The sequence below is a fragment of the Cardiocondyla obscurior genome, linkage group LG06 (genome assembly GCF_019399895.1).
Source record: "Cardiocondyla obscurior isolate alpha-2009 linkage group LG06, Cobs3.1, whole genome shotgun sequence".
Classification (NCBI taxonomy): Eukaryota; Metazoa; Arthropoda; class Insecta; order Hymenoptera; family Formicidae; genus Cardiocondyla; species Cardiocondyla obscurior.
This window is the reverse complement of record NC_091869.1, coordinates 1517199-1540556: the sequence shown is the minus strand read 5'-3', so window position 1 is coordinate 1540556 and position 23358 is coordinate 1517199. Positions and strand designations below refer to the sequence as shown.

At 41.6% G+C, this 23358-nt stretch overlaps 2 protein-coding genes across 4 annotated transcripts; one reads left to right on the top strand and one right to left on the bottom strand.

Annotated features, from left to right (window-relative positions):
* Positions 1-1625: 1625 nt before the first annotated feature.
* LOC139103071 (uncharacterized) lies at positions 1626-21230 on the top strand. The gene is made up of 11 exons (XM_070657415.1): positions 1626-3445; positions 4704-5127; positions 12428-12739; positions 13110-13331; positions 14229-14537; positions 14951-15250; positions 15753-16058; positions 16161-16463; positions 20337-20493; positions 20549-20709; positions 20795-21230. The coding sequence occupies exons 2-11, from the start codon at positions 5055-5057 to the stop codon at positions 21118-21120; spliced, it is 2469 nt and encodes an 822-aa protein (XP_070513516.1). The 5' UTR covers positions 1626-3445; positions 4704-5054; the 3' UTR covers positions 21121-21230.
* Positions 17891-22810, bottom strand: LOC139103078 (COMM domain-containing protein 10-like). Of its 3 annotated transcripts, none has more exons than XM_070657426.1 (7): positions 22549-22810; positions 22151-22475; positions 21546-21909; positions 20793-21460; positions 20315-20629; positions 19758-19954; positions 17891-19598 (listed from the first exon to the last, which is right to left on the bottom strand). In XM_070657426.1, the coding sequence occupies exons 2-4, from the start codon at positions 22177-22179 to the stop codon at positions 21260-21262; spliced, it is 594 nt and encodes a 197-aa protein (XP_070513527.1). In that variant the 5' UTR covers positions 22180-22475; positions 22549-22810; the 3' UTR covers positions 17891-19598; positions 19758-19954; positions 20315-20629; positions 20793-21259. The 3 variants fall into 3 exon arrangements, with proteins under 3 accessions (XP_070513527.1, XP_070513528.1, XP_070513526.1); XM_070657427.1 differs by having other exon boundaries at positions 21174-21460; XM_070657425.1 differs by having other exon boundaries at positions 20315-21460.
* Between the last annotated feature and the right edge of the window lie 548 nt (positions 22811-23358).

Here is a 23358-nt window from a genome sequence, read left to right as displayed (position 1 = left end):
AAAGACGCAGCCACCGCGAGCGAAGTGCTCGGCAAAATATTCGTTCTCCCGACGATCAATCGTCTGTGCGCCGGACAAAAAGTTCGCAATCGCTCAAAAGAATCCGCGCACTAACTCATCGTTTAACAATGCGTCATTATCGCGCCGCGAGGAAACACGTTTTACGCGGAACAGCTTATAGGCGCCAATATTCATTCTGTCGCGTTTCAATTCGCAGATAAGCCACGTCAAATAGTTATTACTCACGCCAGATTGCAATTCGAGTTTCCTGCACCTGCGTTCGATCGTTTCCTCGCCAATTTAATACGGCAAGTGAATTAAGCGCACTCGCGGCGACGGATCGTTCGTCGAAAGCCGCATCTCGTTCGAGTCCCTCGAAAGGGCCGATTCGCGAAAACGTGGCCTACCGATGTTTTCCGGTGCTGGCGGTATGTTAAACGGTGAGTTAAAATGGTACACGGTGGTACCACCGCGAAGGGTTTGACCCGCATAATTACGGGCCGACGATCGATATCACCTGGCTACCTTATCACAGTCATTGTATACGATGCAACGCGTCGCCTTTCATTCTACGCGGAATAAAGCAATCCGGCACGGCGAGTGGCATAAAATAGTTGCGCCATTACTAATGCGACGCACCAATATATCGTGATTATACGTTTTCCTTGTTTATACATGACGAACAATTACGTGGAATTAGAAATATTCGTGTTCCGGGTCGCGTAATGGAAAGAACGTCTCCTTTTTTTTTGTTTTTATTTTTTTACGGCGATTACTTCTTGATTTTTGATTCGAACAAATTATGTCTGCAAAATACTTTTTTTTACGCCTTTTCGCGTAATAAAACAGTCGTCTATTTTGTTTTTCCGCGGAATATAAATTAATAATGTTTTTTATCCGACGAGCGTTGCAACCATCCTATTTTAAAGACAATCTTTCTTTTTTTCTATTATTTTTTAATAGAGATATCAACTATTTTATAAGTAAAATCTTATAGGCAGATTTGTGATGCGCTCGCTTGAATGAGTTATCTTCAACAAGAAGCAAGTCTCAACGGTCCAGCTTCTCGAAAGCGTCCTTTCATCGCAGAAGGTATTTTCTACCTGCGTATCATAACTGAAAATTTGGGCGCCGTCGTGATTCACGACCGATGACTAACTCCGTTATTTCCATTGAGTAATTCCGGGGATGCGGAGTTCGGAGGGAATGGAAAGAATTCTTTTTTTTTTCTCGCTGAGAAATGCAGCGGAGAAGCGGATAAGATGGGAGAACACGTCGGTTCTCAGGTCAGGCGTTATTAGGCCGATTGATTCTACAGCATCGAGCTCCTTCGCGGTGCACGTCAGATCTCGGTCGAATTCCGTCGACAATGAGAGAGAAAGAGTAAAGCCGGCGTACTCGCGCGACCATAATATCACGGTATTTGCACACTCGGTGACCTTGGCGGTATCCGTGCCGCCCTGCGGAGCCTTGAACTTGCACGCCGAAGAATTTTACGCGAACCTGGCGACGGTCCAAGTCGATCTACTTAGAATCTCCGTTCACCGCCGATCAAAGACGCGCGCTTTTCTTTATCTTTCTACGATTTTTTTATCGCTGCTCGAACTCGCGCGACTCCGTTTAAAAGCGACATATAGCTCGCCAGTATCCGCAGCGCGCCCCGCCGTTGCGATCGATCAAACATCCACGTTTCAATTAGGCCGGTCACAGAAAGGAAACGTCGACAACGTGTAAGTTGATTAAGAGTACCGATTGTTTTTTAGCAAGTGAGCGATCGACGGTTTATTAACGATTTTCCCGATCATCGTTATTTCTACCACGACAGAGTCATTGCGTAGGTCGTTTAAAAATACTTGGCAAGAGCAATTTTCGATGAGTCGATAGATAAGACGATTAGATGAATGATTCGCTCGCGTCGCGCATTTTCTTTCGAGATGCGTTATTATTTGATCGTCACGCCGCAACGTCGTAATAAAAGTTCCGTTACTGTCTCGATGTTACGCGATGGCGAATGTACATTATTGTCCAACGTGCCTCGCGGGGATGAACATTATTGCTCGCGGTAAGCAGTGCCATATCGATGTACGTTCCGATCGAGAGATACGTGTCCGGCGCATCCTGTTGTGCGCGATAGTTTTTTTTTTTCCTTTTTCCTTCCCTCCCCCGCAGCCTCTCGCATGATCATAGGTGAGATCTGATCTATGTGCATGTTACTCGTTTCCGGGTGCGTGCTTCGGACTATTAGAACGAGCTAAATATCCTCGCCACTTGAAACCGACCGAGAAAAATCCCTCACCGCGTGTGTCACGCTGTTCCGACTGATTTCGAAAATTTACCAACCCTCGTGCGGAATTCACGGCCGGCTAGTGAAATACCTATTCGAGGCACGCAGCGTCTCTTCATCAATGAGCAAATCGTCGAAGCGATCTGTCTCTCAAGTGACCGTCTCGTAGGAAAAACCGTTGAATGGAGAGACGCACGGCGCCGTGAACGGCACCGCTTAGGAATTCCTCATCGGACGGATACAACCTTATCGCCGCTCGTCTTTCACGAGGAGGTATACCCTACGACAGAGGTTATCTGTGGGAGCCCGTCAGGTGGGAGGTAGAGTCATGGGTGACGAGTCTCGGTAGGGCCCCACGTCGACGCCGTCAGGAGATAGGTAGGGGCCCCCCTCGGGCTCCCACGGCACGCACGTACCCCCGGTAACGTTGGACCCCCACTTGCGGCCGGTTGGAGTCCGTGCTGGTTGCGCGGTCGACGATGATCGTCGCCCAGCCGCCTACAGTTGTAGTCGGTGCACCACTCCGCGAATACGCGACACTCCGCGAGCGGAGTCCAACACCCCGCGAGAAACACCGCCGATGCTCGAGATCCCAGCGGGACGGAGCCGCGAGGCCGTTCGCAGAACCGGCGACAAAAATTCGACCGAAGAGAATCGAGGAAAAAGCCCCGCGTCGGAACGCAACCCCCACGGAACGATCGTTGCTAGAATACGTGCCTTGGCACGCGAAATCTCTCCCGGGTACGAGAAGGGGTTTGCGATAAAAAAAAAAAAAGGTACCTAGCGCGAATCTGTATTTTTGCGCGCGAGTAACAGTGCGGAACTTTGCACGATCCCGCGTGTGTGCTCGACGATGAGACGACCTCGAGTTTAGAGAGGGTGGAAACGTCCCTTAATATAACTCTCCCAAGTCGCGCTTTACTATAATATATTCGAATAAATCGAATACCACGATCTTGAGAAGTCTGCAAGTTGCGTCATCTCAAGTCCGCATTCTGCCGTTTCGAACTACCGAAGGTTTAGTGCTGCGAGTATTCAGCGAATACTGGTACTCATTACCCGACGAGGCGAAAGTTTCAACTTGAAGATTGGCAAAAGGATTGTCACTTTGTAATCGAAGCCAAAGAAAGAAACGACACGTTCCACAATCAGAAAAATATAGTAAGTAATTAAAAAGAAAAAAAAAAAAACCAAGTATTTTTTTATAATACAAACGGCACCGGACGCTATTAATTATCAAATTAATTGACTCGATCGAACAAAATAATTTTATAGTTAAAGAAGTACCTAACAAAAAGTAGAATGAGCGAGGCATCTGCGGATGATGTTTAATGTACGATTCGTATGCGCACGCGATAATGGTGACAGTATTACGTTAATAGAGATGCGTGAGCGATCGGATATATGCGCGTGGTTCAAACGATCGTCGGCTGGATGCTGTAGGATGAATCAGAAAGCACGTCTTATTAGAGACTCGACTTCGCGGAGAGAAAACTTGGCAGCACATGCTTCAGTTTTCCTTATTCATTTTTTAAAATAAAAAATTAATTTGCTCTCTTAGAAAACTGTAGATTATTATACATTACACATTGTCAGCCAATCTATTTTTTTTTAAGTTTTCTTTTAATCGTTAGTTCATAGAAATAATTATTTTTAAATGCAAAGAAGTACCGCTGACAAATATTTATTAATAATTGCGTGTCGAAATTTTGCTCCGGTTTAAAAAAAAAAAAAAAAAAAAAAAAAACGATTAATCCGGGCGAGCTATGATTGTTTGTGGTTTTTGCGTAATTCTGAAAGAATAAGAAAGGCTACAAGGTGCATAGAGCGCTAATCGAGGTAATGGCCGGTTTTAAGAAACTTGGCGATATTAATGCAAATTGATATTCCGCCCCCTCGCCCACGAACTATCCGCAATTCGATAAATCAGCTTGGTTAATTAGAATTCCGTTAGCCGTGGAAAGTTCAAGGAAATGCATTCGTGAGTGTACCCTTCGTTTAAAGTTGGCGTTATATTTAGACGATTGACTGTTCACGATCGCTCCACGTCCCATTATATGCTAATTAGAAGTGCAACCCGGTAATTAGCCGCTTTATGCTTGAGTAGGTCCGTATTAAGAACGCGATTAGCACCGATACCCGCAGCGATTCCATTTGTTTCGACAGTTACCAGGTATCGAGCGCGTTTTCCGTCAGCGAGAAAAGATAAATAACGAATTGAGCGATCTCAATTAATTAAACGCTAGCGAGTAGAAGGATAAAATTCTGAGCAACGTTCACTTTCGTTATATCGACAAAGTAATAGAGAAATCGTATCAACGATAAAGTATAATAACTCAGTTTATAAAAAAATAAGAAGTAAAAATAAATATAGGTTAAAATGGAAATTAACTTTTACATCGTTATCTATTTGATGCAGCCGATCGTCCTAGCAACCGTCGAAGATTTTTCGCGTCGTTTGGTGAATTTCTAAGCAAGAGGAACCGGAGCACCGGTGGTTGAAGACTAAGTGGGCTTTCGAAGAAGCAAACAGGACGGCTGGAGAACCCTCGCGATTCCCGCAAGGAGAAGGCAGATTCTACGTACGCGAGTTCCTCGCGTTATCGCGGGTACAAATCGAACAAACGTGCCGGCGATAGTACACGTGCGTCATAACGACGTGCGACGTACGACGTCGCGACGGCCGACGACGCCTCCGTGCAGTCGTCGACACCGCAGCTTGCCATCGCGTCGCGACCGCAGCGATAAATGTACCGTCGTTGTCGCGGGAATGACATCCCGGCCGTTCTCCAAAATGACGACCGTCTGGATTACCCTGCTGGCCCTCGGCGTCGCCTGTCACGGTAAGCGCGATCTCTCCTCCTATTATTATTCTTTCTTTTTTTTTCTTTTCTGTCAGACTAGTCGCTGAACCGACAACTGTTTTTGTCTCCAAATAGAACACCCATCTTCGATTTTATAATCTTGTTTTAATGGACATTTAAAATTTGAATTGCCAACTCGATAAGACTCGTCATCATCGGTGAATTACGAACAGTCGTTTGCATTTTAATTAGCGGTCTCAATATAGTTTCTAATTGCCGATCGAAGTAAAGTGTCTTAAAATAGAATGTCAGATGACAGAACGATCGATACTTGTTTCTAAACGCGGCTGTAAATTAACAATACGACTCGCACGTCCGCACGAGCTACTTAGGTATGCACCGGTCGTGGATACGTAATGACAGAAATTTGATGCGTCGTCGATTGATCGCCTCGACGAAAATTACTTACGTAATTGAGCGATTACGGGGGACTCGCGATGGAGATTAATGTATTATGTAACGCAGGATGCGCCGTTCTTCGTTCGAGCGCGGAGTCCCTGAAAATCTCTTTCTTTTCCACCAAACAACGACATTTGTATTAGAAGAACATTCCTCAGACCACGACTTCTAAAAATAATTTGTTCACTACAGCGAATTACGCGTCGAAATATCTAAATCAGTTTGCAGCTCGATTTTACGATTATTTAATTAGAAAAAAAAATCTTTTCTTTCTTGGAACTTTTAAATTTAAATTGCGCGACTGTAAAATTTTCTTAACTTCTCACAAGTAACCTTCTTATGAGGTTATATAATTTCAATGTCCACGCATAGGATCGCCTTGAGCGATACTTTTTAAGCCGCTCACCTCTAATCAGCTATTATCTAATCTGCTATCGTTAACACGCGCTAATAACGTTCGCCATGTTTAACACGACATCGACATACCTCGAATTACTTTTTACAGTTACGAAGACCTTAGCCGTGACAAGGGCCGCGCAATATTAAATAACGATACAAGGTTCGCGATTTATCACTTATATTACAATTAAAAATTACCGTGAAAGATTAAAGATATTTTTAGCAACCGGAGAAAGCATTTCGATTCGACATCGACTTCCCAGCATTGAAATCTACTTCTACGTGCCGCAAGTAAATCCACCTTGGCAGTGAAACCGGCTCGAGGCGATTCTTTCGCGTGCGATTTGTGTTTCGGCATCTCTTTTCTCCTTCTACGACCGCCACGGCACGGGAATTGCGTCTCATTAACAAATTCAGCACGTCATCGGAAGACGCACGTGCGACGTGTAGAGGCGACAGTGCGCCAGCGGCCGCAGGAAATTTAAAGGGTGATTTAGAAGGAATGCGTTTCGCTCGATATAGAAATTGTGTTCACTCTCGCAGAGTACTACTTTTCAACGATATCGACACAATCAGTTTGACTTCTCTCTCAGTTCACTGCAATCTCGCAATGCAACGCGGCACGAGAATTTATTTTATATTAGAAAAAACCATGCGCGCGCTACGCGCACGCTATTTTTTAAGAGTTCAATTATAAACTACGGAAAAAAAATCATGCGACTTACCAATCTGCATGAGCTTCAGCGGAGTTGTAAATTTCTGCCGGTGACTGTAACATAAAAAAGAAAACATTAATATAGACATGACAGTTAATTAATGAAATTAATAAAAAAAAAAATTTTTTTTTTATTTATACTTACTTAAAAGTTGCTCCGCCGATGTATGATACCCGTCCCGGGCCTGCTCCTCCTCTCAGTTTGTGTGTCGAGTCATCCTTCCGCGCACAAGTAACTCGCGAACACCCCGACCGTGATTTTAAATTCGCGAAAATTATTTATTACTTCGCGCGTTCCTGTTCGACACTCGCGTTTAGAAAAAAAAACGTCCGAATACTGTACGAAACTCCCGGAACGACCGACGAACCGGCTACGGTTCGTATAATAAATAATATCGGCGGTAACGACACTTTCAATCACAGCTGCGTCGATCTGTAACAAAAAAAATATATAATTTAATAATTATCAGCTAATTCAAGCTAAGTTATCAGCTAATTCACTCTAATTTTTTACAGATAAGACTCCAGAAATTGACAATTAATTTTGCAAAATTTATTTTTGCCTCGAGAAATTAAAAAAAATAATAATAAACGATTAAACGTAAAATCGTTCGCGAATGTTACAATTAGCCGAGTTCGAATGAGCTTCTTTGCATGATTTGGAAATTGCTTCGGCTAAATAGATCTTTCGATTGATTCACTTTCGTCCCGCGTGTCGTCGGAATAGCAAGTCGGCACCGTGCCGTTTTCGCCCGACATTAAGGCGACGACTGTGCGAAATCACACCGGAATCTTTCACGCGGTCGGAATCAGAGCGAGACGCGGTGCATCACGTGCGCGCCGTTCTCGGTACAGCCCGCCGCGCGATTTCTAGATTAAAGTTAATCCGTGTTAGTGGGAGCGACCCTATATCGAAATGAAACAGATTTAAAACATCTGCGACGACGACTTGATTCAATCGCGTGACAGCCTTTAATGAATTTATTAATGCAGAAAAAAAATGCCGTCGATGGCGAACTTAATATTAATTTACGATAACGAGGGCCGCCGTAAAATTACGTTAAGTGGGTAATTGATCTCTGCATCCTTACCTCTTGCGTAGCGGCGTTATTCCGATCGGGGTATTGTAGGTTGATCCTCATAGGTTGGCCGGTGCATCACGCCACATCGTACATAAAATACATCCGGCCGCAGCGCGCCGTCAAGGGAGGCGGAGAGGAATTCGTACGAATTCCGGCGAGCTCTCTTCTCTGCCTTCCTTTCTTCCCTTCCTCCACCCGCTTGCCCGCCGGACGGTTCCCATGCACGCAGGCATCTACCAACCCTCCTCTGCCCACCACACACGTATTTGCATTCCAGCGCGATGTTTCACTAAATGCACGCATTGCGCCGGGTTTAACCACCCTCCCTGAGGGAGAACCAGTTCTTTCGGGGCCAGCAGCGCAGCGCGCCGCGCCGCGCCGAGACCGTTGCGTGCTTTACGAGAAGACGAAGCTGGAGAACGATGAAGAGAGAAAAGAACGGCGCCCGCCTCGCCGAAACTCGCGAAGAATAGGCCGCGATTTGTCCCTGTTTCCTCCGCAGAAGTACCGCGCGGGCATCAAAATCAGGGCTCGCAGCACGCACGCGATCCTCGCAAAAGCCGAGGATAAACGGCGAGATATCAAGCAAATGCAAATATATGCGAGTTTCACACAGCGTTAAACCTAAAAAAAAAAAAAAAATAATAATATTAGAAAAATTGGAACGTTGCAATGAATATTAACTAGAGAAACGTGCGACGGTAGAAGTTGAAGTAAGGATGCGCGACGTTTCTGCGGGAAAGAAAATTAGACGTTGCCGGGATAATGAGGCAAATCACGGTTTATCCGGGCTCGCAATCCTTGCCTCTCCTCCCCTTTCTTCCCCCGACCGTGTCTGGCGGAGAGTCGGACACGAGTGGCTTGAGCAACGCGTAACCTGGATGCTTGTCGGAAACGCGTAAGTAGTAAGTGCCGATTAGTCCGGACGTCACGCGTCAGTAGATCGAATCTCATTGAGATCCGCGCGCTTTACTATCAACGATACTATCAACGATGCTAATACGTCGGCCGCGTGATTTGCATGAAATAAAGTGACACGCATAAATTATTATCTGCCACTTCGCGCGCCGCAAGCTTTTAACGCGTTTAACATATTTTCACTGTTTGTCGTTTTATTTTCCTTTTTTCTTTATTTCTTTTTTTATTTTTTTTATTTTTTTTTTTATCGCGCTTTATTTCCTATCACGAAGGTGATTTCGAGGCGGAATTGATTGCGTTATTGATGGGGACGGAGAAGGTAACTTCCTCCTCTCGCGCTTGTTAGATAATCGCAGGTAAAGCGCGGAGGGGAAAACAGCGCGGTAAAAAGCAATGAGACGCGGAATTACACAAGTCCGACATTTCACGGTGATCTCTCCCTAGAGAGCGGCCGCGATTAGCATAAGATAACAGCCGATTCCTGCGGACGAAGGATGCACATTCCTGCATATCCTTGACACGATCCGCTCGGCTCCCGCGCCCGTCAAGCGTGCGCGTCTCGCCGTTTACGGAATTCTCAGGTTTCAAGGCGTCGCGTCGACGTCGTCACCATCGTGCAAATGCAAAAAAAACGGACGTACACATACCTCGACGCAAAGTCAGCGGTGCGTGAGAAGAAGAAACGAAGAGGGAAGACGGAGAGAAAGAGGACCGATCGGTTAATCGCTATCCTGTAACGAACACCGCTGAGATACGCGAGAAAATATATAAAAAAAAAAAAAAACGTCGCAAAATTCGACAATAGAATAATAAGCGTTAAATAATATTAACGAAATTAATAACGGAAGCAAAAATGAATAAAGTAAAAAAAAATGAAGTGAATACGAGAGTAACTCGTAAGCGTAGTGAACAGAAAGAAGAGAAAATTCTCGTTTCAACAATTTCGCGGAATCGGTCGCGATCGATCAAAGAGTGATTTACGACAGGTAATGTCCGTGATTTAAATCCCCGCCGGCTGGCGTATACATGTTCAATTGGACAGCAATTGTGAAGAAAACGTGAGTAATATGCAAATGCGACTGGCAAAAATGATCTCGTGAGCGGAAACGAATGTGACGGCGATGGATCCTCGGGTCCGACCGGTAACGGCGCGATCGATTAATATTCGCGGTGAGTAGATCTATCAGCAGGAAATCAGAGGGCTGCGATCGGCCGCGCGCATTTCCGGGATTGATTAGAGAGAAGAGAAATCAAATCGAAAGTCCGCGGCACGATTAAAATCGCTATTGAAATCGAAAAGAAATCACTCTCCCTCAAATGTTGGAAAATTAAAAAAAAAAGAAAAAAAATGATTAAAAAGATAATCAGAATTGCTTCGTGTAGAAAGTAATCTTGATACGTCAATGCATTCCGAACGTATTACGCATTATTACATTTGTTGCTCATTATTATTTTTAGTTTACGTTTGTAATCAGTACGGAATAATAGCGAGAATTTTTTTAACAGTCAATTAATACCTGTTCGTGTCGGAGTAAGGGTGGTGACGTCAAGGATTTTCCACTTCTCGCAAAAAGAACAGCCAGTTTACAGTTCGGCCAGATAAATTTCGGGCGAAGTCTCTCGAGTCCACAGTGCGAGTGCTTCTGGAATAATTCCAAGAAATTTAATGAACAAAATGCTTCCGCGAATAATTTTGTTGAAACCAGTTGAAGACTTGATCAAAAAGGTGCATTTATCTTGGCACATAAATATGACGCAATGCGCTTGCAATAACGAGAAATCTCGTTGTGAAGGAAAGGCAAAAAGAATTCTATCTTAATAACTAGTCAGTTTAATAACCGCATCGAACAATATCGAGGAAGACAATTGTATATTTATTTACGGTTCTAGGATTTTTTTTCTTCTTGCTGTATCGACCGATCCTGTCCGGTTACACTTTTTAACATATTTATTATTTTATACCGTCAGGATAAAATTCTGTCAAACGTTATTAATCGCGTTTCTTTAATTCTGCTTCTCTGTCAAGCGCAAACTCTCACAGAAGGAATACCGGGATCTTATGGAGGACAAACGTGACGAGTCTTTTATTGAAAATAACGTTTAAATCTCTTACCGAGATACGCATATTTGCCAAAGAAAGCGTAAGAAAGTTAGCAGTAACTCGATGAGATCTACATGCTTCCTCGGCCCGAAAATTCCTAATCGGCTCTCCGCGGTAGCTGAATCGTGTTCTATAAAGCGAGCGTGAAAGTTAGACGTCAGCAAAGAATGTGGAGGCAAAGGTGGGAAGCGCGTTCCAGGTAAAATTAGGAATTAATTTGGAGACGTTGATTCGAAGGCTAATCGCGTGTCTAAAAATAACGGGAAGTAAACATGCGCGGGTCATGTACCTATTTCTTTTCGCTACGTTATGCATACAACATTACTCTGTTAAAAATTGTTATCCGTAACAAAACTCAGCAACGGTAATTTAGAGTGATATTGACATTACATCTCGATTTGCTTGCGAAATTCCATTCGTACTTACCGGCTCTATTCAAGACGTAACGTCGGGCGTCGTGCGGAATTACGACTGTTACGAAATTGGTGCAACGGCTGGTTGCGACAGAAGAATCCGCGCGGGAACACTCGATCGGGTCTAATCAGATCGATCGGCACGTAGAGCTATAAAATCGTGCGCCGACGATCAGTGTGTCAATGTAAAGTAGAAACGACCTTCCAGTGTCAGCGACCAGCTCCGTTCGCTCTTGAGGACATCGTCTCCAAGCTGGCGAACATTACGCGACAGTACCAAGGACCAACTTCGGTCATTGTAATTGTGCACGCGCTACATACCCGCCACGTAGAAAGCGTACGATTGGCCGCAGGGACGCTCTTCTTTCGCGTCGATCAACGTCGAGGAACAACCTGAAAAAATTAGTTATTAAAAGTTCATTAGTTTCAAGAAAAGAAAAGAGATTTTTAGCGGATAGATTATTTTCAATATTAATAAATTAAACAGTTTACGAGGTCACTAAGTATTTTCTTTTTTTTTTATGATTCTAAATATTGTACAAATAATTAATTAATAAAATTATATTAGCAATTAATTTGTTTTTATTAAAAAATGTTTTATGTTATGGTAAATGCGTAAGATCACGCTCTTTCTTTTTTTTTTTGTATTTTTATTGTTCTTAATTGATCGAGCTGTACGTATTTTTACAGCCGAGCTATGGCAAATCTCTCTTTGTTATAACAATCGTAATCAATTTAATTCACGTGATATTACACGTAAATGCATGTCTACGAGGCAGCTGCCTGCCTGCGCAACAGACACGACGCCCGCGTCAGCGATTCTTGCACAATATGAAGTTTCATCAGTTCCGCAAATAGTCACGCAAATACGGAAATAATACCGGTCGCTTTCGGAGGCACGAACGATTCCCAAGTTGATCTATCGATCCGACCCTGATTCTATCTGCTCATGGTGACAGCCGCACGACGCAAGGCGATTGTCTACGTGACTGTCGTAGCTTCCTGCTCGACGTGTCCCACATATACTCGTTCTTCCTCGCTTCATGCTGAACGTCTTTTCGTCCTCCTCGCTAAATCAGCCCGACCGATTCGCGCTTTCGATTTTTCACACGAGCTTGACCCGCGGGAACACCTTTGCTCCATTAACACATTTAGCGATCATTTTACTCGTCAACTTTCGTGCGTTCAAAACGGTATTAAAGCGAATTTAAATTAAAAGTTTACAGCTTCTTTTTCTCGCTTGACATTTTAGGTGTTCCCGTAACGGACGAGACCTCCACTGAGGTAACTACGACAGAAGATGTCGGAAATGTTTCGGAGTCGACCGTCGCTCTCGAGGTGGAAGGCCACTCGATGGACGACATAATGCCGGGGACGAAACCACCACCGGTAGTCGTGGTGTTCGTCGACATCCCGGAGCACACGGAAACAGCATTGGGCTCGTCTGTTCTGCTGGCATGTCGCACCGCTAATCCTGTGGCCGAGTGCCAGTGGTCCTGGCAGCCACTGCCGCCGGTTCACCTGCCGCTTCCGGACGTCAGTGAAAGCCCGTCGGTTTCTACGAGTAAGCGCGGCATCGCATTGTTCATTCCGAAATTATTCCTTCCGCGGCGAGTTCGATTGTCGATTCATGTGAAGATCGCAAATAACGTTGCAGGCGCGAATAAATTAACTGTAGAAAGGCCGCGCATTTCGCAGCGGTCTATTAAAATTACGAAAAGATCTCTCTCGGTTTAAATACAATTAAATCGTTTTGGAAAATTCATTCTACGCTCTCTCGTAAATTACTTCTGGACCCGCGAAATAAATAACTACTTTTATAGACGATCAGCCTTATCTTTCTACGTTGGTTATCATAGCTATTGCTAACAATTCTGTAATCACGCGCTGAATATTCATTAGTGTCGTTCGCTCGATCCCTCTCTGATTTCCAGCCACGGCGATCCCGACGATCGAGACTACAGCAACTCCCACGACCCACCCATTGCCCGTACGACAGTTTCCCGCGTTCGGGAACAACAGCAATGATTGCTCCGTGAGATTCTCCAGCACCAAGCACGAACAGACGGGATACTGGACCTGTGCGGCGAGAGGCTCGACGAGCGATCCTTTCACCAGTACCGAGCCCGCCAAGCTCAGCATTGTCAATACAAACGGTAAGAAACGCATTCTTATTAATCTTGTAAATTATCAAAATTTATACTTTTAGACGACATCGTAAAAACTCGATCAGATTTTACCCGAGTTTACTTTTTTTATGAAACGCATCGGCGTTTGCGATAAGGGACCATTTATTTTTTATTAGAAAATTTTTATATTAAAAGAATAATTGAATTTTTTTAATATTAAAATAATATTCTTTTTCTTTAAATTTATATTTCATACACAGAGAAAAAGTTGTTCGGCTCTGAATAATGCGCAAGTTATTAAAAAATTTTGTAAGACTGTCATTTATCTTTTAAGTCGTCCTGTATGGTTTCTGGTATTTCACAAGGAAAAGCTGCTTGAGCCGTAGTCCCGTTCTTCGATTACAATTTTAATCGCGTAAGCACAGTGAATAAGCACGATGTATTTACGCAGTTGCTCTCGACCTCGAATTCTTGGTGACAGAACGCGCCTGACGTTGCTATATTTTTCCAACAATTATATCAATAATCATATATACTTTTCATTACGAATTTCACGGGGCAAAGTGTTATCGTTACTCCAATATTCGATTACGAAATTAGTGAATTATTAGTCACATTTAATGTTAACATTTAGGTGAATTCGCATTTGGTTTTGATAATGATCTTCCAAGTGAGTCACTCCAAAAGTGAAAGACAGGTGAATGGAAACGCGCCGGGGTTGCTATACGATTTTAGTTTACTTTGATAATTATCGCGAATAAATTATGCAACACGAAACGTACAAACGTTAAGACTTTTCTATTCTTTTTCACGTGAGGATCAACTTTCGAACTTGGAAGAATTCTACGTTTTCAAGAGCGGCGTATTGCGTAAGGGCTATAAGGAATACTCGAGATGCAATCGGTATGCGTTCGCACGTTTCAGAGATCCTCATCAAGTTTGAGAGGCACGAAAATGTCATTGAGGTGCCGGCGGGATCGTCGGCGCAGATAATGTGCGAGACAAAGTTACCGGTACGCGAATGCCAGTGGTCCTGGCGGCAGCTGAACCAGTCGCAACCCTGGAACCTCGACGTGAAATCGTTTCCAGCCTTCGGTAATGACAGCACGGAATGCAGTATCAAGTTCAAGAACGTTCTGCCGGAGCAGGAAGGTTACTGGACCTGCGGTGCGCGGATAGATTCGAATTCCTCGTTCACCCAAGCAACCCCCGTTCGATTTCTTATATCAGAAGGTATCTCATAAATTATACTAATCGAATATTTTATATTATTAATACCAGCTTGGTAACATAAATGTAAAGTGGATATTTTGAATAAGGAAGAAGACTTTTTAAAACCTCGATGGCTCGTAATATTTTTACAAAAAGAAATCGACTCAGACATTTTTAAATAATATTCATAAAGTAATTTCATAATCATTTTTCAGTGATACGACTGTCTTCCACATGACGTCCATTTAAAATCTATTTCTCTTAATTATTTCGTAATAATTATCGAACACATTGGACAGTCAATAGTGTCACGTTCCCGTCAGTATCACGACCGACCGATCTTCTGCCACGCGACTGGTCCCGCGATTTAAAAAAAAAATAAAATAAAATAAAATAAAGAGATCTATTAAAAAGCTTTCATTTACCTTTTATAGTCGAGTTCGTGCAGTTGTCACGCGGCGTGCAGGTTGCGGCCGGCGAATCGGTATTCCTACGATGCTTGGCGAACAAGCCGGTGGTACAGTGCGAGTGGTCGTGGAGGGCGTCGAACTCGAGCAAGGAACCGCTGCTGGTGAAGAAGTTTAGTCCAAACAAGGACGTTGAACACGACTGTTCCGTGCGGTTCAAGAACATACTGTACGAAGAGGAGGGCCTGTGGACCTGCGGGGTACGTTTGACGCCTGACGGTATCCTACACACGGCGCCGGCGGCAACTGTCAGTCTCCTGCCCACAGGTAGTACGAGGCAGATATGCTAATTAAAAAATAGGCTATGTTAATAATAGCTATAATCATAGTTATAGCTAAAATAATAGTTATGCTAATTAGAAATAGCTATGCTAATTAAGAACTAATTTCGCACGGTCGTTGCCGAGCGTCCGATCCGAGAACGGCGCAATTACGAACGGCTACGGGGGAAAGGAAAAAAAAAAAAATCCTCGCACAATTACGTGTAGATTGACGGCATGAGACGATATAAAAATTGATTGCCCGCACGCAGAGGTTGAATTAAAGGTTTACGCGCTGCCTTCCCGCCTGCCGAGATTCAAAGGCATGAGAATTAAAAATCTTATTATAAAAAAGTATGTTAATGTCATGAAATAAAAAATGCTCTGTTACGTTGCGACGATATTATTCATTAAAATAGAAATAAAACCGTTATGTTATATTCGCTCAACTACAGATTTGCTTTTTTTTGTACTTACTTGAGACTTTCTCATCGCAATGTCCATTACAGCTAAGGTGAGCTTCGCTGAGGTGCCGACCGACACGGCGGTGCCGGTAGGCACGGAGGCTACGCTCAAGTGCGTCACCAGCAGCCGCGTGGAAAAATGCGTGTGGACTTGGAAGCCGTTACACGGCAGCGATCCGGAGATCGTCCTCGACGAATTCCCGAGTAAAGGTGATCTTGGCCGCGACTGCTCGCTCCATCTCTTGCACGTATACACGGAGAAACAGGGTCACTGGAGCTGCCAAGTTTCCATTATGTCACTCAACACCGTTTTAACGTCACCGTTCGCAAAGCTCGCGGTGTACGAGCAAGGTGAAAACGCGCTTCCGAGACTTTTTTTCTCGCAAGCTTTTAGTTCAATTTACAATATTCCAACTGATGATGATCTCTTACCGTTAACGTCTCTACTTTCAGAAGAGGTGACGTTCTCCGAGCTGTCGCAGGATATCCAAATCTCTTCCGGGGGCACCGTTCTGCTCCGGTGCGTGACGTCCTCGGCGGTGGAACACTGCCGGTGGTCGCTCACCCCGGTCAACTCCAACACCACCGTGGTCGTGAAGCAATTTCCGGTGGCCGGTAACGAGGCTCGCGACTGCAGCGTCCGCCTGAGCCACGCTCTTGCGGAACAGGAGGGCCTGTGGACCTGCGGTGCTAGAGTACACGGTCAGCAGAACTACACGGACGCACCACCCGCGAAGCTGAGCCTCCTGGAGCCAGGTATCGAGAGCTATAAAGACGGCCGGTTTAATGCCGCTTCTTCGCCGCTGCGATAAAAGGTGGAAGCACCCTTGATGTTGCCACAATCCGCCCAGATCGCGAGTGCGTTGATGCGAGCTGAACGTCAGCTTTAGCACGCGCCGGGACGTACGCGTGTATGTAAAAAGTACAAGCCGTGAATCTTGATGCACAACTCTGCAGCTTGTAGTAGCTTCTTTGATTACGACGTCACTTAAACGGCCTCAGGTCACGGTGACCTAACAGCTAAAATACGTTGAACAGAATTAGCAAGCTGCGATTGTAACAGCATATCTTTGAAGAATCGATTTAGCTACGTTATTATAATCTTTTATTTACTCAACGGCAAATTGCGAATTAAAGTTTCAAAGGATGTAATTTTATTGAACGAACCTATTTTTGGCGTGCTCGCTTTTTTTTTTTAAGCAATTCGTTGTCTCTCGTCGAATCGTACACTGAAAGGCAGATATGGCATTTGCTTCGGCGACGGCAGCTAGCATACGCGATATCGTGCGTCGAATTTCACACATTCACTCACTCACTCACACGAAGCGCGCGCGCGTAGATGTGCCTCGTAACGCCGGTCTCTGGGGACTGAGGGGGAACGCATCCCCACACTACCTGCTCCGTCGATGGCGGCCGAGAGTGGGGGGGATCAAGAAGGATAGATTCACGTACGCTAGCCGCCGTTCCCGCAACGAACGTAATATCTGTCTTTTCATGTACCGATGGTCAAGCTCAATATTTGCCAAGTTGGAGCTCGCGGCGATAACTCAGTCCTCGTTACGGCCATCAGTCTTTCAGTTGAAAAGATAAACCGTGCATAACTCATCGCTCCACATTTGTATGTGTCTCCGGCGAGGATTCACGCTCGATAGTGGCAAAAAAGCAGCCGGCCGGAAATCGCGGTGATAACGGAAATGCCCGGTCGACCGTGGAACCTCGAATGTCCTGAGAACTGTTGAGGGTGAAAGGTGAGGGATTTGCATGCCGATGTAGCTTCATTAGATTAGAAGTGTGTGCGTCTGTACCGGTCCATCGTCCGCCGTTCATCGCTGATCGTCCACGTGCACACTAAAAGATGAATCGCGACCGATATAATTGTATCAGTATAAAAAAGCGTAAAAGAACGACTTGACGCCCGCTTCGTCGACGAAGCTCACTTTTCGACAGTCGGAAGAATAGCCGAATCCTTTAGAACGTCTAGACATTTCGCGTTCTGTCTCAGGCAGTATTATACTTTATTAATTAACGATGTGATAAAATAAAGAATCGCTGGCTTCGATGTGTACAATAAATTATTAATTATTAAGTGTCGCTTATACCGAAAAGATAATTTTACTCGTCTGATCGCGCAATTCTCGGCTTGGCAGTTAATACCTTGCAAATTTTGTTGAATGAACAGAACGTGAAAAGTAAACGCATTTTATTTTAGCTTATAAAAATAATTCATATAAATTTTTTACGCCACGCGTAGAAAAATTGCGAAATTATTATTCGATCATGTCAGGATCATTGTTCTTTGTTTTGCGGCGGTATTTTTTTTAATTTAATTACGTTGTCGTGCATTTGCATTTACTAGTGCTAGATCATTTTGTATTATCAAAAACAGTAGCGCGCCCATTACCGTTCATCACTCGCGATTCTCCGATAAACCGTGAGATTTATCGGCTCGTTGTGCGCCGTCTGGTAAACTACAAATTACCTAACAATCGTGTCGGCTTTTCTTGTTATCCTCAGTGATTAAGGAGGCTTCGCACACGAGTCGCAATTAATTGCGATTCTTTCCACGGCAACTCATCCACGCCATTCATCCACGCTACTATTACGCAATACATATCGCTAGATTGGCTATTTAATATAAAATAAATTAAAAAAAAAAACGGCGAAACAATTGTAAATTTAAACTAGCCGTCGAAGAATAGATAAGTTGCAAATAATAAACTATCAAGTTTCCTTATTTTTCACATTCGTTTTTTTATCGATGCGTCGAATCGTAGTAGACGTACTTAAAAATACTCATTATCTGCAGTGCTATGTATGTTTTCTTTTTTTTTTTTTTTTTTTTTTTATTTATATTCACACGTTCAGAGGTGCTCTCAAATAAAGATTTTGCACTTTCTCACTTTACTCACTCTAATCGTTGAGGACATGATTTAGAATTCAATTTTTCGTTTGAAATGCACATATTCTGTATATATAAAAATAGTAGGACCAATAAATAGAGTATAAACTAATGAAAGATTATGGAAATGAGCGTTGAATTGATGACAGATATAAACTTTTACGCGAACATCTTTTAACGTTATCGATGCGTATCTCGTCCCACATTTCACCTTTATTTATTATAGAAAGTCATCATCTTTAAGTTAACATCGTGCTTCTATCTCTCGTCACAATTACTACTTTAATCGTGGTCGATTTTGATACACGTCCGTTATATATACATGCGATTCATTATCACTTGTGACTAGCCGCTAGTGTATTTAATACATGTAAGTAGGCAAATTTTAACGTTAAGTTCTTTAGCGTTCAGAAAATTCATATTCGCGACGAGTAAAACTCGCTCAGCTCAGTTGGTCGACGGTGCAACATGCGTTTAACAATTTTCCAACGTTTTAGCTAATTAAATTCCTTCTTGTAAACGTAAATCTTGAACACTACTTCGTAGTTTCCAGCAAATTTAATTAAAAATTCACAACTAATTAATTAGATCGGGGCGATTTAATTATCGGTTCATCAGCAAACCCATATGCTATTCAATGTTTTACATGTCACGCTTTATAAATAATTAAAAAATTACGGAGAAGTATGCACGCGATCAAAGTAGAGCAGCGATTCGCTCGCGGAGCGTATGAATCTTCATGTGCCATTAAGTATCGTTAAGCACCGCGAAGTATTCTCGAACGCGTTTTGAGTCTCTGAGTTGCTGTAAACTGTTTCTTCTTTCTCGTCTAAATAAACAGTAATGCGAAAAACATCACGGCGATCTTCTCATTTTCATCATCCTGGTTACTAACCACGTTGCAGTTGAGCCCCGGAGGAGTCCTTTCAAAATTTGAAGCGAGCTGCCACAATTTCAAGCCGATGCACAACGCAAAAAATTAATGAGAAATTCTGAAAAAATATTACAGGCGCTAATTTATAGAAGATCCACAAAATATACTTAAAAAATTACGAAACTGACATATCGATTGTTTGTAACAATTGTACAATATATGTACTATGAAAATGAATACTTATTGAATATTACTTAATTTTTAATCTACAATTTACCTGCGATATTACGTAATAACGTTAAAATATCTTAGACGTTTTGCAAGTATGGAGCGCTTGAAATATTTCTTCCGGGATCTCATTAATGCACGTGAGATCAGCGCTGCACAATCTAACGATCCAAACATTTATCAAGCCACGAAAGACATCAATGCACAAACGAATGGTGGTTGGTCAAGGTGATTCACTTGGATATTCTGCACCAGAGATTTTGCGGTTTTTTGGTGAGTGGGATGAAAAATTTAAAAAGAATTATATCCATGAAAACAAAATTTGTATGTTAAATCAAATTCAATTATATAAGAAAGTTTCACAAATTTTAAAAATATTTAAAAAAAATTAAAATAAATTAATAATTATCTTGTTCGTTCAACAAAATAGTAAAATTACGTATCACTTAAACGATAAAATATTCTCGGCATTTAAAATTACTCCAGAACTTACAAGACATTTATTAATTTATTTAAAGTTTTTTTTAAATTTAATATTCTTGATAAATAATCTGTAAAGTTTGATAAATAATTGAAACCGTGAGTATTAAAAAAAATTCAACTTACAGAAGATATAAATCATTTTTAGAGCCCGTCACTATTGCGGTTTGGGCCGCGTCTCACAAAATGGTTACTCTTGCATGCAGAGTTGGATCTGTGCCGTCGAAAGCCAAATGCCACTGGATCCATGCTCCAAAAATTCATGTATATCAAAATTCCAGCAGGCAGCTTTCGAAAAGAGCAAGGTATATATTACTTTTTCTACTATGCATCCATATAAAACTTTTTCTTCTATTGCAGACACAGTATGCAAATGGATTACACTACAGGTATATGTAAGCTGATCTTCAAACCGGAGCATTCCGACTTAGGACAATGGACCTGCAAATTTACTGTCATTAATAACAACACCGAGGTCGATATAGGAAGCGCAACGCTGGTTCTGTTAAACACTTTAGCAGGTCTCTGATAGTATTTCGGTAGAAAATTATTAATTTTATTTTCCATACTTATATTACTTTTTAAATTACTTTGCATTACGTACAGATGAAAAACTAGGATGGATCGTGGGAACTTTAACGGCCGTGATCTTATTCTTAATGATAATAGTTGTGGTAATGGTGGTATGCAAAGCGCGAATTTTTATTCGTAAAACGCCTGAAGTTTTGGAAACTTTACCGCCTGGCAAAAGAAAGCAGAATGCAAGATCAAGCAACGAGAAGTACACCGAGACTCGAGGCAAGATCAATTTTCAATTCGTAGAGGACAACGCTCATACTTCGAGTCTTGAGAATGTCCTGCCTAACAGAAGTCCGCGAGTAGAGAAGATTCATGGAGTACCATCCAAAATATACGAGAACGTGGGATTATAACATATATTTATCAAGATTAAAAAACTCTAGATTAAAAAACTAAATAAACTTACATTTTGTAAAAGTTATAAATATGTGAAAATTATAAATAAATGCCCATGTCATACGCATATGTTGTTACTTGATGTAATTTGTATAATTATTTAAGAGTGTCCAGATGTCCTTGAATTTTTTCTAAATACTCATGAAGATCTTTTAATTGCTCTTTGTTAAATTCCGTTGTAAAGGGAATCGATCTATCACGAGTCATACATAGTTGGAGCATTGCTGCAGCTTCCGCGGTATTGCACAACGAAATGGATGACGACTGCACATTTAGAGACCAGTTGATGTCTTTCACCTTGTGAAATAAAAAATATAGTTTAATACATAATTCTGTTGATATCTTGCCACTTAAAAATACAATACAATAAGTAAAATGGTACCTGATTAGGAAAAATAGATTGTTGCTTAAAATTCTCTACAATGCCTTTTCCATAATGTAACCAGGCACTTGTAAAGATAGATCTTTTTTCTTCATCCAGTTTAAAGGTGTCTTTCAAGACTGTTTCCATGATAAATGGTTTGACAACGTAACAGGCGGCTTGTTTATAAATAGATGTAATGGCATCCAGCAGAAGAATTAATTCATCTTTGGCCAAATCTAAGGAAACCAGCAGCTTTTCTTCTTCCTCTTCATTGAATACTTTTGCATCAACGCTGGATTGCAAAGTTTGGCATATGCGATTAACAAAAAGCCGAAATTTGCCGCTATCTACTCGTGTCACTATCTTCATACCCTGTTCTAGTCTATTAAAACAAATGTATAGATAAAATCTGTATATTTCTGGCAATAATTTGTTATTAAATTAATTAATCAAGAACACTAAGAAATTGTTATCGAAAAAATATCGTAATATAAAATATAATAAAAATGGAATAAAAAGTTTGACTTCGTTTGATATTAACATAATTTTTTGGATTATAATTAATTTACGAAGTATATATCTATGCTACATGTAACGTTTATAATAATAAAATGTATACGTACTTTGGAGTTATTTCGATCCAAGTTGCCATCTTACAGATTACTTTTATCGTAATATTTAACTTGTGAGTGTGGCAAAATCTTCAAAAAATATGAAAGAACGGATGTCTACTCACTTTCGACACTACGTGTCTTAACGTGTCTACGAATTTTTAACGTTCTCAAGTCACAAAATACTGAACACGTTATACTGCATTATACTCAATAGGCAAGGTTTCCGTTGTCGATCTATAGTAATGCCAAATGCGTAGCCTGATCTGGTAAATCTGGTATCCTCTCTTCGATCACCAGTTTACTTGTTTCCTGACTTCTGATATTTTTTAGCCACCTATAATGAGAACATGATTAAACGTTATTAAAAAATACGTTAACAATCGAGTACATATTTAAGAATTAATTACAATTAAATAAAAACGGTAATAGAATAGGCGCTTATATGAGTGGGCGAGAAACACAGAAATAAATAAAATAAAATAATAAATCCGTCAATCACAAGGTTTCTCGTCGCAGAGTCTCTGAAAACACTCGCGAAGTATTAACAAGTTAGGAGGTTAGGAAGAGTATAGTAAGTTGATAGGGAGGACAGAGCGCTGTTCCCGCCAATTCCGTCGCCAAGCCCATTCTGTAATGGCCAACGTTTAATTATAATTGAGAATTAAATATTATTTATTCAATTGTTAACGTACTTGTTAATAAAAAAATTAATAAATAATCAAGAAAAGCTGCTCCTTGCAGCTTAGCTGATTACACGTTATCTCGTTTGACTAACTTGTTGCCACGAATAATAACTTAATAATAACATTTTTTAAGAATAAATAATAAATAAGGCATACCTTGTAGTCTCCAATAAAAAGAGAAAAGCTTAAAGTAGGTCATTATATCCTTTAGAAAATAAAAATAAATAAGCATAGAAGCTCCACTTTCCAACATCAGTTTCAACTTTTTCATATAATAAAAAAATTGCATCTATAGATTACATCTATCAATAATAAATATAAAAGGATATTAGATTGTGGCTTCCTCCATATCGCAGTTATTCTCGGTGCATTCCTCTACTTTCTAAAAAAAACAATTATATATATTAATCAATTATAATTGCTATTAAAATAAAAATAAATTAAAACCTTACTGAATTTTTATTGCAAAAAGCAAAGGTTTGATATTAAATAAAAAGCTCTGATTAGCAACTACTGACTTATCTAAAAGGGTTA